Consider the following 15,389-nt stretch of genomic DNA (forward strand, 5'->3'; position numbering starts at 1 on the left):
GTACATATGTTACTCATAACAAATGAGACACAATTACAACAACATTTTTGCAGTTAGGTTACTGTCATATACAGTCATCACTAGCACTTGTTGGATGTAAGCAGCGTTGCCACCTGGCTGGTAATTTACCGGCCCGGCCGGTAAAAATAATGGAGGATCCCAATGTTATTAATAGGGAAAAACAAATACATAGGAAGGCCTGTATTTTATTCCAGAAAAGGTGGCAACCCTAGATGCAAGTGTGGTTGCCACCTGGCCGGTAAAAATGATGGTTGATCCCAATGTTATTAATAGGGAAAAATGCTAAATATATAGGAAGGCCGGTATTTTTTTCCAGAAAAAGTGGCAACCCTAGATGCAAGTAGTACCTTTAATAAAGTAATGTCAATTCTGGGTCCAGTTTTGCTTATGTTGTCGTCTCAGCTCTATTTTGTCCAAAAAAACGCTGGTTTACATCCAACAAAGCGGTCTGTTGACATACAGTCAGAATATGCAGTGGGGAATGATTGGCCACGTGGCCTTGGGACAAAGCGAGGGGGATCATACATATTTAGACCGCCACTCCACTACAACCTACAAAGTACTTTCGGCTACTACTTTATGTACTAACTCACAGAATGATATTATACGATTTCTCAGCCAGTATGTTTACCATCTCAAATACTAATGGAGCAACTCACTTTGCGTTCTCTAATATGTCTACGTTTATTAAACGTCCGGCGCCATAACCCCCCAAAAAACTGTGTTGCGTCATGATGATGATGCGCACCGCTAACTGATCGCCAATTTCTACACAAATTGTAACGGCGAGCTCCCTGCTTGTTTCCAAAGCGCTATTTCATTCACTTTTACGCCTCCGAGCCTCGAACACGCCCACCCTCTGTACGTTTCGCGCTTGCGTGAATGGGACGCAAAACACAGAGCGTTCGAGGAGTTCAGTCAACATGAACGAGGAAGGTAAAGCGTTTTATTTTGACTTATAGTTTTGGCACCGGTGACAGATACCAAGCAAACGCCAAAATCCTAGTAAACTAGAGGTGAAACACCTTGCATTGTTTCATTTAACGAAAGAGTTCGGAAACGGCGAAAAGGGTTCTCAAACGCCATTGAAGCCACAGTCACGTGATTAGGTGCTGGGAAATGGCGTTTGTATTCCCCACGCGTGATTGGTTGGATGCGGTACTGCCAGTGATGGCGTCTGAGTGTTTTCCCGTTTTTCGTTTTTCTCATAATGGCATTGCGTTCGCAAAGATCTGTTCGCTTCACTACAGTGTTGCCGTTTCCATAAGCACAGTTCTTGCGTGCGTTGTGCTCCAATATTCCCAATCAGAAAGTTTGATTGCGGCCCATAAACAAGCAGGGTTTTTTTTTCGCATATGTTATAGATGCCAGCTAACTACACAGCCACATCCTGGACTTCCTTAGTCCATTAAACACTAGCAAACTTTGGGTGAAGGAAAGTGGTACCTCAGTACTGTTGCTTTTAGTATGTTCTACAATGGCCAATTCGAAGCAGCTTTTCAATTGGTTTTCATTATTTATTTTTTATAGTTTTATAGTTATTTGCCTTTTTCATCTGTCTCTTTCCAGCTTTCAAATGGGTGTCGCTGACCCCTTCTAAAAAGCAAATGCTCTGTAAGGCTACAAATGTATTGTTATTGCTACTTTTTATTACTAATCCTTCTATTCAGGCCCTCTCTTATTCATATTTCAGTTATTCAGCGTGCAGCAGCTCCTAGATATGGACATGTTCCTATAATTATTATAGGAACATCGGTTTTGCTTTAAAGGGATTGTTTACCTTCTTAGTTCACCAGAAATATAACTTTTTAATGGCTTTCTATTTTTTATTTTTGAACATTTTTCTAATGTTGAACTTTGAAGTTCCCCTTTCTGGTGTTTCAGTGTGTAAGGTCAGTAATCCAGGTACACTTTGAACTGTTACAATGTTCTACATTAGTTTATACATTTGTTAGCACCAGTGTTGACAGCAATTGTGTCCGTTGTAAAAGCTGATACAACTCAGGGCTTGTCAGCAGGGCAATGGTAAGAATTTTATCAAATTATTAGATTAGAACAGTAGACTGACACCCAAGATGTTTTAGGGAGACATGATAAGATTAAAAAAAATGAAACTTCAATATTAGAAAAAAAAAATTTTTATATGAAAAAGTCTGTCATTATATTTGAGATGTTATTTATTATTACCTTACAATTATAATTCACTAGCATATTATAGTTTTTGGATCTATTCTCCCCCTCACATGGGACCTGGGGGTTTTCTTAGTTAAAACTGTCTTTGAGGGCATGGAAGTAACATAAAGGGGACAGAGATTGCACTGGATTGGAGACATATTTAAGCAGCCACAGTATTAATTCCAAGGGAGCCTACAGGTAATTGCACCATGATTTCTAATGTTTTTATTTGAGTGTATACAATTAATGATTTTCTTATCAGTTCACTGCCTTTTAGGTAATTTTGATCTTAAAATGGAAGATGACTATGGAGAGGAGCCAGTAATTATTGAAAATAGTTCAGCAGATGGTGCTCAGAATGACATATTTATGTTGCCAGTTGAAGAGATCCATCAAGAGGGTAATGATATGTTTTCACCACTACTACTGCATGTTATTGCATTTATCTGCCATTGCTTGCATTTTTTACATTTACTTTTATTAGCTGGCTTTCTTGTCTATACAATAATAATATATATAATATAAGATGATATATAGGTCAACCTTTTATATTCTTATTACTTTAGGATGTACAGCAGTTATAATTAGAAAAATATACAGGATCCATCAAACATTTATTTCTATGCTTACCTTAAACCTTTGACCGCTGTGGAACTCTCAGGAGAACCCACTGTAGTAAAAGTATCAAATGTATATAAAAATGCATATAAATCATATGCATATGAAAGAAGCAGGTGATTACTGGCTTGGATCACTTGAGAACTTTAAACAAAGCAATGAACTTTTTTTTTTAATCGGAAACTACAAATGATAAAGATGAACATTTGGCAGTCAAAATGCCATGTGTGCCATAACTCTAAAGATTTAGTTTTGCATTCCCTTCATGGGAACACAAATTGCTAAAGCTTTTTTAAAATCTGGGGAAATTATATTTTTCCCAAAATACTTTATTTATTTTGAGGTGGAAATTGAAACTCAATTTTATTATTATAGCATATCCTATAATGTAATACTGGGGTAACGGAAATCTAGATTGAGATCTACCAGTTACCTTTATACTATTGACTGGTTGGTCACAGTAGCTCATTATTGTCCAAAAATGTAATTTAAAATTTAAAGTTATAACATTGCTCATTTAAATACAAAACTATCTGACGTCTTTCAGTGTAAAATAATGCCAATGTAATGCTACTGTAATTCTAAACTACGCCTGCGGATTATTGACTTGAATAACAATTGCTTTTTTACCATTTGTTCAGGTAGATTTTAGCCTGAAAGAAGACTGTCTGTGCCATCTTTCATTTGTTTAAATGGACATTGCATGTCACCACTTGTTCAGGTTGACTTTAGCTTGAAAATACATGCTTGTCAATTACAGTTCAAGTTGTGTGATATACATTTGTAGTCTCAGCCAGCAGAAATACACATATGGAGAAAAAATACACTTGAAATAGTAGCCCCTGATATACTTCACTAAACATATACCTCTAAACTAATTTATTTTGTTTCTAAAGACTTTTATTCAGCGTTTAACCCGGGGTCTTTCCAACTGGACAGGTATCATGTGATTTGGCCTTTAAGGGGAGTAGCTGTGACTCTTGTCTCCTCCTCACACACTAATCTCCAGTATACTAGAATTCCATGCTAAGAAAGGTAGATTGGGCAGATTGGAAATACTTACTACAGTCCAGCAGGATCACAGGATAATCTTTTGAAATCAATTCTCAATTGTACACAATAGTACATGCTCAAGCAATCCGGCAGTATGTTCAAAATTGAACAACATTGCAGACCAAACCTTGGCATACTGTATATGGTTCTGGTTCTATAGCAAGCTCCCTTGAGTATAGTTCATGTTTATAGCACAACCAATGTAGTCTGTGCTTTATAATAATTTCATAGAATGTTAGCCATCAAAGCAGAGCCTGAACTCAAAAAGTTTACCTCTGCTTTACTTAGGGCAGTTCTGTCCATTCTTTGTCATGCTGTATCCATCAGCTGTTTTACATGCTTGGGAAGACAGAATATGTAATATAATGTTGTAACACAATGTATGCATTGGGAGTTGCTGTGGGGGCCTTAAAACTCGCATAGCCCTGAATTAGGCAAAAATTTTCGGGCTGCCTGTCTGGAAATATTAGATGCTTCCATATGTCTTCTGCATTATGCGTTTTTGCAATGGTTAAAAACAGTGCTGTGTGATGACGTATGGTGATTTTCCTTTTTGTGAAATCTTTAGAAAAATTATATATTTTTATTTTTAGAGAATGATGGCATGCCACCTTTAGCAAAATCTGCAAGAAAACATAATCAGCATGCCAACTATAAGGGTGATAACAACGTGACTGAAGAAATCGGATATAAATTTTCTTGTAAAAGGAGGAGACTTGCAAACAGCATGGTATGTATGTGTACAGAAGGCTGGTTATGTAGATAAGTGTGTTTTCAGCTTCCCGGCAATTGAATGTACTTGATTTCTTAAGCAAGACTCGGCTTAGGTTTTCAACCATTACCTGCTTCTTTTCAATTGCACGTCACTTTTGTTAAAAATATTTTTGACTACCATAAATGTTGGAATCGTCTATAATTTAAAACTGTTCTTTACTGTGTAGCTAGACTGGTTCAAATGAAAAAAAAAAACTTGCAGCTCAGGGCTAATTTACTAAAACAGGTGCTAACTTGCATAAGTGCAGTTGCCACTTGCAATCAATCAGGTCTTTGCTTTCATTATCCATACTGTAGTAAAAAACATACTGCAGATTGGCTGCAATTGGCAATAAAGCTTGTGCATTTCATCACCTTCATTTGTAAATCAGAGGCATTCTGTTCTCAAAAACATAGGCACCTATCGAGGTGCCATTTTCAGAATCTCTGAGCCTTTTTTTTATATTAAATCTATGCAGATCAAAATCCAGGATGAAGATTATTCGGATGACCAAAATATAATGTACGACTATGATGGAGATTATGATGCTGTAAGTAGTATTTGTCCATGGCATTTTTAAACAGAATCTTGTATTTAGATATCTAAACTATTACAAAACGTGTCCACAGAATATATTTTTTTCTTAATCTGCAACACTGAAAAATATTTTGCATACTGTTTCTGTTCTATTCAATAGGCAAGTGTTTTGTCTGAAGGATCCTATTTGGGAGATCAGCAGAGTATGCTTACAGAGGTTTTCAACTACTGTCAGGTAGTTCTACATATTTTATATATGTAACTCAAATAAATCTGCATGCATAATGCTGACTTGCCCTTTCTGAAAGGGACACAAAGAGTGCCTATTTGTGAAAGTCACACAAGCTGCATGTACCTCATGATGGGCATCAAGCATGGCTTGAGATTGCATGTTTAGTGAAGAAACATCAATAACTATAGTTATCTCATGACAGTCTCAAAACAGAAGTTGTATTGGAGCTCCCTCTATTAAAATCCCCAGACCTCATGTCTCTCTACATGCAGGATTTGTGCAAAAGGAAGTTATTTTGTTTGTACTGGAATCCATTATTTGAGTAAGCTCTAATACATCTGCTAGGAAAGGAAGTTTCTTTTTTCAGTATGATGAAGCTTATATAAAATTTTTGAGATAGACACCCTTTAACTATATTGCCCGTATTTTGTCTTTTACCGTTTGATTGCTATAAATCCTTTTTCCACTCGCCGTACAAGCAAGGAATGTTCTGAGAATGAATTACCTTACTGCCAACCTTACAGTTATTCACTAGTACAAATGACTTGATGTTATAGCAGTTCTCTTACTTTTATGATAGGTAATGTATGACATGGTCCAAAAACTGGATAAAAAGATGGATTCAATTCAAAGAAAAGTTTCTGAGCTGCACTATGACCGACTGAAGCCACATTTTAAACCCGTGAGTACATGGTAAAATATAGGCAGTTATTTTTATGGCATTTTTGTGAATTATGTATGTATGGTGTGTTTTGTTTACTATGTAAATTTGGTTAGTATTTTAATTTTATGGCATGGGTAAATGTCAATGTATATTTTTGTTGCCTCTCCTGTGATTTGCTGTGCACCCAGGTCACTAGTACAAATGCATACAATTAATTTTTCACATAGAGAGCATGTGTGAAACACACAACAGCAAAATGGGCATTGGAAAACATATTCTTTACAAAGTCTTTTTTTTTTTTCTTAGCAGAGACCAGGGAGTTTTCCAAACAGAGGTTCTCATCCTTTACCTCAAGGAAAATTGAGGTTACAGAAGATAAACTCTAGAATGCCAAGTTCACACTTGCTACCAACTTCCCGAGGATCGGTCAGTCTTTCAGAAAGACTAAAACCAGAACATAATTCACAACATCAAGCACACTTATTAAGAAGGCCTGTTCCAGTTTCTCTTGTAAGAGACCAGCCAAGAGCTCAAAGGCAGAGTCCTCCCTTGCCTACTATCATATCTACACATTCCTTGCAGCATTCTGTTTCCGTAACAAATGCAAAGATGACAGAATGTAAGCCATCTGAAAGTGCTATGGAGACCGTTCCTAAATGTAATTCTGTGTCAACCCCAAATTTAAGTGCAAGCTTAACATCTCCACCAGTTGAACTTTCAGCATCAGAAACACATATTACAGAAAATGACCCTAACACTGCCTTACAAGTTTCTCCTCAAACAATCATTGTTAGTGATGAGCTACTGTCTTCCTCAGGTCCAGCTGCTTCACAGTATGGTAAGTAGTTCACAGTAAACTCTCTGTGAAGTCTTTTTGTGGCTTACTAAAACAAGTGAAATGTTTCTTTGCTCCCTTTTTGTGCAGTTTCACACTAGTCAGCCTCCTTTGTCAACTTTAGAACCCAAGTATTGTGGATGTTGTCATTCAGCCCACAGGAGAGGCTGAGACCATAGATAATTGTATCCACTGCCTTCTCTACAGCACATACAGTACAGCATCTCCTAATTTTTGCAAATGATAGCCACTTTAATCGTGCTATATAGTGATATCTGAATCCAATTACAGCCAATGATTCTGATAGTTTGGTATCTTCAGTTGCACTAGAATTTGTCTGGTCTCTGTTAACTATCCTTGATCTGGCTATATAGGAGAGACATTAGTTCTCTGCAACCTAGAAAATAATTCACTTAATGGTACTATTTCTTGTAGGGATGACGGAAATCTGAGTTTAGCTGATGTATCAAATTCAGGTTCTGTGCATGTAGAGTAGTGATGTGCAGGTCAATAAATACTCGACTCGCACCAGACCCTAACCTACCATACACTTCTATTTATATTCTGTGCCTGCCCCACTGTGATGTCACAAAAGACCAGTGGAATTGGGGCACTAGGAGGTTGGGGATGGGGTGGTCCAGTTTTTTCTCATTGGCCTTTTAAAGGGGGAAAAAAATTTGTGGGAAAAAAAACTCATTTTGGGGGATTTATTAAACCCAGAGGGTGTTAAAAGTCTGAATAAAAAGTACTCCAACTTAAACCTGCCAAATTCATGTAGAAGTCAATGGGAGATGCCCCGAAGATATCCTGATCTGCGATGGGTTTCAAGCAATACTTCGATAATTTTGTTGTTTTCGGCAACAAATCAAAAAAATTTGTACGATTAGAATTTTTTCACGATTTTATTTAACTGATTAATAAGGGGAATAAATCTGTGCGGATTTTCAGTTTTGATAAATTACCCCCTAAATCTAAACACACATTGGTTTATGTGGAAGAAAATGCAGTTAAGGTAATGATATTATGAAGTAACCATTTTCATCTAATACCTTTGTAGCATTCTTTATTTTTTGTAGTGAAGTTATGTATGGTTTCTCTTTGTTTTTTAATAACAGCCTATTTGGGAGACCCAAGCAGAAATGTAAAAATTCCTGAAACCAGTTTAATGAAAGCAAAACAAAAGACAAAGCCAATATATGCTGCCCGTTATCTGTTTCATGTCTTGTTCACTAAAAACAGTTCTGTGGAGAATGAAGCACCAACGCTTGATGTAAACTACTTGTCAGCAATAAGAGGTATGGTGCACATAGATTTTTTAGGACGGCAAAGGCTCACTCAATTTACAGTAAGGGTAAGGGTTTTTAGCAATTCAACATGCTAAAAGTTATAAGAAATAATTATTGTTCTTAACCAATTGTAGAGATGTTTAATAAGGGTGAAGACAACACAACGGCTGTATTACAAACTGGGAATTTGAACTGAAATAGAGAAGGCACCCACCTGCATGTCTACTGATCTTAAAGAGCTTTTTTTTTTCTTTTTTTTAAACCATACTATAAGTTTGCATGAGGTTTGACTATCTTGTCTCTCTTTGAAGGGGATTTCTAGTAAAGTTAGTTGTAGTTTTTTTGTCATGTTATAACTTGATGATGATCAAGTTAACAGATGATTTACAACACACCCTACTACTTTGTGGCATGTATAGATCTGTTTCATTCACTAAGCTTAACCCAATGTTAAAAAAAAAACTACAATCAGACTTTTTTTTTTACACACTACTAGGCTCTGTCAAATTGCTGCAAGTTTTGGAATGCTTTCTCCAAGATTACAATGCTGACTCTATTTGTCAGTGCTTTATTGGTGAGGGGCAGGCAGGGCATCATTCAGAAGCGCAAGTTAGGAAGCAACAGGAGGCGCAGCCCTTAACAGGGCTCCATACTAGCTGCCTGCCCTATGGACAATACAAGGAGAAGAACACATCTAACCTGGATGGAAGCTGACAAACACTGTATTCCTGGAGGAAGCAGCAGGTCTCTGCAGCAATACTATAAAGACATAACTTGTTGTGTAAAGTGCAGAAAAAAATCTGATTGCGCCCAGTGTTTTTTGGACATTGCACACTCTATTCTTAAAGGGGTTTTCACCTTCCAAACCTTTTTTTCAGTTTACTTTCACCAGAAATAAAGACTTTTTTTAGTTTGCTTTCCATTTTTTTTTACCTCTTTTCCAAAACTGAAGTCTTAAGTTTATTCTTGCTCCCTCTGGAGTTTGTCTGGCAACTCAGTGATCCAGGTGCAGATTCTGAACCGTTACAATTTTCTACATTCAGTAGTAGTAGTTCAAACATTTCTCAGTAGCATATGTGGAATATTAGCAATTATTGTATCAATTTCATCAGCTCACCAGTGCCAAAGATAAAAAATGTATTAATTAATGTATGAATTTAGAACAGATTACTGAGTTGGTGACCCTCTTCCCAGTAGAAGGACATAAGCAATGGTCACACAAAAAAATGTTGGAAGGTGAATTGTAAATTACCCTTTTTATTAGTACTTCCAAAAATGTGTTATCAGTGCATGCACTGTAATATTAAATGCACTGACCGTAAAAATCGGTGTTCTACAGCTACATATTTAGTTTATTCTCTGAATTGTGCAAAAAAAATTTATATAAAGTTTGCGGCTGTATAAAGTTTGGCATTGACATTGCACTTTTTTTTTTTATATATCCACTTGCATTTGAGCTACACTGAGGGTGGTGGAGGGATGAATTGTATTATTGTTGTTTATTAGATCCTTATATCATATACTGGAAAATTGATTGTGGCCTAATTTTAAGGACTCCTGATTTTCTACAGAATTTCTAGAATCCTCATTCCCTGCCTACGATCTTGAAGAATCTGGAAAAGACTGGAAAATATGTGGCAACATTATCAAAAATATGCTCAATTCTTTCCAAGCAAAAAGCAATGCATCTTTGGTAAGAGTAAACCCATACCTTTTTAAAGGGATCCTGTCATCGGAAAACATGTTTTTTTCAAAACGCATCAGTTAATAGTGCTACTCCAGCAGAATTCTGCACTGGAATCCATTTCTCAAAAGAGCAAACAGATTATTTTATATTCAATTTTGAAATCTGACAAGGGGCTAGACATTTTGTCAATTTCCCAGCTGTGACTTGTGCCTGCACTTTAGGAGAGAAATGCTTTCTGACAGGCTGCTGTTTTTCCTTCTCAATGTAACTGAATGTGTCTCAGTGAGACATGGGTTTTTACTATTGAGTGTTGTTCTTAGATCTACCAGGGAGCTGTTATCTTGTGTTAGGGAGCTGTTATCTGGTTACTTTCCCATTGTGAGAAAGAGAGAGAGAGAGAGAGATACTTGGGGGTGTTATTAGAGAAGAAAAACTTGCAGTCAAGCCCCAGTTTTATGTCAGTGGAAAGTAAACTTCCAATGGTTCTTTATAGGTAAAGGAAAAAATATTATTTTTTCACAAAACAAAAATGTATTGTTACTTTAATAAAATACAGTGAAAGAATGGTTTACAAACATGAATGAATTGCATCATAAAAGCCATTTCAAGCATTAAATCTCCAACTTTTTATCTGCTGGCTGTGATATTGCTCAGCCCCAGCATCTCAAGGTTCTGCCAAATCCACACCCACCATCAGTTTGTGGATCATTCTCAATGATCTTCGCTGAAGGCTTGGCTGCTGACTGCATTCAGCATGTACAATGTTCCAGTGGCTCATTGGGGCAAGCTTAGTAATGCACAATATTGACCTCAGTGGGGGGGAGACTAAAAAAGGCAGCCACAATCTCACAGGAAAGAGGCACAGTTGACTTTAGTTTTCCTTCAGTGACTTGTGTTTATGCATTCATGCTTTGTATTAACTCTTTCATACCTTCTGATATGCATTTTAGAAGATTAACCATGTTTAGTCAGATGTATTTAATTCACATGAAGGCTGATGTAAATATATGACTTCCAAAGAAAAGAGCAATGCTTAAACAATCAATATGTATGTTTTCATTTTCCACAGACTATAACTAATTATAATCAGGCTCATTCTCAAATTCATGAAGTTTCAATATGTGTAGATTCTGATCCTGAAGATGAGGAAGTAAAATCTCCTTGGCAGACATCCAGTTCAGTAATTGCTACTCCAGTAGTCCAGCAGAAGGATAATCGGTCAGAATCTCAGAATACATCAGAACTGCATTCACTAATATCCACAGGACAGAATAAGTCTGAACGTCATTCACTGAGGTCCACAGGACAGAATAAGTCACTGACATCCGGAGGAACACGTCCATCTACAGATACAATGGGTAATATTACTTAATTTAAGCTTGATGGTTATAAAGAAATGATCTCTCCATTTAACCAGACTGACTTTGTTTTAACTTAATTTATGTTTTCCCCTTATCCCTTTAAAACTGAACAGCAATGAGATAAATTGACTAGATGATTCCTTTAAATTGGAACAAAAAGTATACATCCTGCAGTTCAATAATGACTATGAACGATTGTTTTTTAAAGCTGTGCATGGTTAAAGTAATAAAGCCAAGGTTTCCTTATCGAATTACTATATGGGACACTTGCACAAGGCTCCGCTGTTTGTATTTGTTTTAACTGCAGTCAGTTTGCAATATGTGAATTTCAGTAAAGTGCATTTTTATAGGTGAACTAGTACCTTTACCTGTACCTTTGTAGTCATATTTTATAGTTTTATGATTATACATGGATACTGTGAAAACATAACATGCAAACATAGTAAAGGTAATTTATTTGATCTAAGTAATGATTATAATAAAATATACTGACAAGATGAGATTCTCCTTTTATAAAATATACTAGCCAGATTGCTTATCAGTAATCTGTTTAAATGCATGCTGTAGGCTGCCTTGGTTAAGGGAACCATAGGCTTTCCAGCTAAACTAACAGTGCATGGCTATATAGAAACCAGTAAAGTCTGAAGTAAGCATGATAGAGGTTGAGGAAAGTATGTTTATTCATCTGTTTATTTGTTTTGTTTCCTGTTTTATTCTGAAGATTATTTTGGAGAACAGTCAAGAAATGTGAAACTGTCGACTATGATTATGTTTAAAGGGAAAGAAAAAGCTCGCCCTGAACTGGCTGCAAGATTCCTTATAAAACAACTCTTCCCAGATGATGTATTAATTAAAAGCAATGTGTATGGTAGCCCGGATCGTGGTGTGCTGCCTTTAGACCCCAACAAGATTGGGGCGTTAAGAGGTATTGTTATTATTTCACTAATGGGTCACTATTCACAATTTTCTACAGATGCACTACTGGGCACTAGATATGCTAGCATAGCTTTATAGTGTATAATAAACTGTTGTCTTGTTTCTAGGAACCCCCTTGCTCACCTCATCATGCAGTCTTTATGTAATGTTATTTTATTTTAGTTTATGGTTTGTAAATTACTTGGTTTCATAAAACAAAATTCTGTAGAAAATGGTTTAGTCATTATTTCAGAATTTTAATATAATGTTAATAGCAGAGCAGGCAAAAAGAGACTGATTTATAGCCACAGGATTTATGGTCATGCAGAAATGGGTACAGTTCTTCATTGATGCCATTCTTTAAATGTACTTAAATAACTTCCTGCACTTGTGTGTATTTACACCAAGCACCATTGTGCCCTCTCAGTCTGTATAGAGGAATCTCAAGTAAGTGCGCCTGTTAAAAGAGAACTAAAGCTTAACTAAGGAAGTAGGCTAGAAATGTTGTATATTATGTTCTAAGTTTCTATAGAAGCCCAAGGCAACCTCAGCCTTTTAGCAGTAAATATATGTGCCTCCAAATATGCCCCTGAGTTAGCTGCACCCAATTCGCAATTAGATTTGCAGTTGTATTGAAGTTTGAGTCAGGACGGCACTCACCATTAAAATTATGTCTACATCTGGTTGTTTGGCACTATTCTGCTGTGCATATTGCCACAGCCTACAATATAAACCTTGCAAATATTGCCAGCTTGAAGGGTAGCCTGCAGTGGAAACCCAGCAATTACTGCCAATTTGAAGGGTGCTTTAGCCCCAGGGTTACCCTGCACCACTAGGTGCCCGATCTGCAAAAGAAGGAGGGATGGATGCACCACAACCGATCACAACTATAGGGAAGTACAAGAAGAGTCTATGGACGCAAGAACCTTTTAATAAATGGCATCAATACATGCAACAGCTTTGCTTGTTTTTTCATTGGCCGTAACTGCAGCTGAAGGGGTAAATGAGCCCTTGTCTTTTTGAGTAAAAGCTGCTTATTTTACTTTTGATATATATGTTTTCAGTTTGATACTGTTCTATATTTCATGAATATGAAGGATACACTTGTGTTGAATAAATTGTTTTGTGATGTATGTGTCATTGGTGTATTATAGTGGCATTGACAAGTTTCAGCATTTTACAGGCATATTCCAGCACTATTCGGACTTTCTAATACTAAACCTTTGCTCCCTTTACCCCTCCTCATTACCACTTGTTTCATACTTTCCCTTTGCTGCTTAAGTTGTGATGTTAGGCATGGGGGGTGCTGCAATGACCCAATAAAACCCCTTTTTTCCCTTTTTGTTTTTTTAATTTAAATAAGTCCAATATGTGAACATTAAGGCAAGTGTAAGTATTGATAATCAAAAAACTGTAACTGAAGTGTTTTTTTGTTTTTTTAATGCTAGATTTCCTTCAGGAAAACTACCCAACATTTGACTTAAAGGAATCTGGGCAAGACTGGAAGGCTTGTGTAGCTGCAATCAACAGTTCCATACGTAGTCTTCGCCATGAGCGGAAAAATAACCTGGGACAAAAAAAAGCTAAATTACAAGATAAAAACTGACAGTCATGTGACTGTAAGACTTTCAATACCTCTCTGATCATTTTGAATAGCCTTCAATGTAAGATGTATCCTCTGAGCATATTATTCTAAAGAAACAAAAAACGTTTTTATCATGCCAGTCTTATTTGGGACTAACTTTATTTTTTTTATAAAACAGGGGAAATTTTAATAACGGATGAACGTTATTTAACGAAACAATAAGAAATTTGAAGATTAATTTACTTCCCCAAATGCAAAATGAAACTGCTATTTTAGTTATAGTGTGCACATATATGTATAAAACTTTTGCTTTAGTTAGTTTAAGTGGTATTTTTTCACTGTGTGCAAAGTACTAGACTTAAATATGTGGCTGTTCAAAATTTACAAATAACACCTGTCCCATATCCTTGTGTAAAATGCAGGTGGAAAGGAGATTTACAGTTCCTGATTGCCTCTGATTTTGTATAGATACTTTTGTCAGATAGCTTCAACCCTGACTTAAAAATCAAAGTAGTCTGTATAAAAATAGCCACCGGCTCTGCCTTGTACATTGTATGCTTGACTTAACCACAAATATTTCGAGATTCGTGGGAAAATTCTATTTAAATCTGATTTAGTAAAACAAATCTCTGAAATATGTGTTTTTTCTGTATTTATAGAAAAAGCTCTAAAAATGTGAGATAAAGTGAAAAAAACATGAAATCCTCTGAGGCAAAACATTGTTACGTTGCCAAGTAAAAGTTGTCAATGTGCTATAGAAGTCAGTGGGAGTTGAGCTGATCCACTTTAATTCAATTCTGACCAATTTAATTAAATTTAAGAGGTTGTCAGATTTTTTCTCCACTAGAAATTCTGAAAAACTCAAGGTTCAAGGTTTTCAGGGTATTCTTATTTTTAGTGCATCATTCAGCACTTACTTTAGTTTGTACTTTTTTATTCATCATTTTTAGTAAATGTCATGACATTCGTAGTTTTAGAGTTTGTGAGTTTAATCATGGTTTTAAAAACCACTAAAGTCCAACCCTTTTATAAATAAGCCTCCTCTTGTCTTAGGTTGGGCGTCCAGCAATAAATTACAATTGATCATAAGTCAGTAGGTATATAGCAGCATTTTGTGAAAGATTCGACAAAAGTGTTTGGTGAAACCGAATCCTTAAAGCCATGTGATTTTAAAACACTGGGCATCTGATATGATATATGGATATTAATGATATAGTATATGGAAATTATAGTACATATTTTGTTCAATATTTTGCAGAATATTTGTTGGGAGACTCTGTAATGAGTCCCTGCCAATCAGAAAACAGAAAGACGGTTACATGTCCTCTGCATTGGAATCACACTGGCACCAAAAAGAACTAAATCACTACATAGAGATATGAGGGAACTTTTTTTCTGTCTTAAATTTTGCGAATGTTTATCCCAAGAGGAGCAGGATATCTAAGAGAGAGAGCGTTGTATGACACACTTATAAATAGGATAAGAAGGAAGTATATGTGTGAGACCTATTATCCAGAATGCTCAGGAGCTGGGGCTTTCTGGTTAATAGATCTTTGTGTAATTTGGATCTTCATACCTTAGCCTACTAGAAAATCAAGTAAACATTAAATAAACCTAATAGGCTGGTTCTGCTTCCAATAAGGATTAATTATATCTTAGTTTGGAT

At 36.2% G+C, this 15,389-nt stretch overlaps 1 protein-coding gene across 5 annotated transcripts; it reads left to right on the forward strand.

Moving 5' to 3' along the window:
• Positions 1 to 787: 787 nt before the first annotated feature.
• On the forward strand, positions 788 to 14,358 carry LOC108709626. Of its 5 annotated transcripts, none has more exons than XM_018249650.2 (12): positions 788 to 957; positions 2,459 to 2,596; positions 4,461 to 4,597; positions 5,100 to 5,171; positions 5,319 to 5,393; positions 5,971 to 6,072; positions 6,361 to 6,892; positions 8,005 to 8,184; positions 9,747 to 9,868; positions 10,932 to 11,220; positions 12,002 to 12,148; positions 13,587 to 14,358. In XM_018249650.2, exons 1-12 carry the CDS (start codon positions 945 to 947, stop codon positions 13,742 to 13,744), a joined length of 1,965 nt encoding a protein of 654 aa, XP_018105139.1. In that variant the 5' UTR covers positions 788 to 944; the 3' UTR covers positions 13,745 to 14,358. The 5 variants fall into 5 exon arrangements, with proteins under 5 accessions (XP_018105139.1, XP_018105135.1, XP_018105136.1 ...); XM_018249646.2 differs by having other exon boundaries at positions 790 to 957; positions 11,945 to 12,148; XM_018249647.2 differs by having other exon boundaries at positions 790 to 957; positions 6,364 to 6,892; positions 11,945 to 12,148.
• The last annotated feature ends 1,031 nt before the right edge of the window (positions 14,359 to 15,389 follow it).

The sequence above is a fragment of the Xenopus laevis genome, chromosome 2S (assembly GCF_017654675.1).
Source record: "Xenopus laevis strain J_2021 chromosome 2S, Xenopus_laevis_v10.1, whole genome shotgun sequence".
In the NCBI taxonomy this organism is placed as follows: Eukaryota; Metazoa; Chordata; class Amphibia; order Anura; family Pipidae; genus Xenopus; species Xenopus laevis.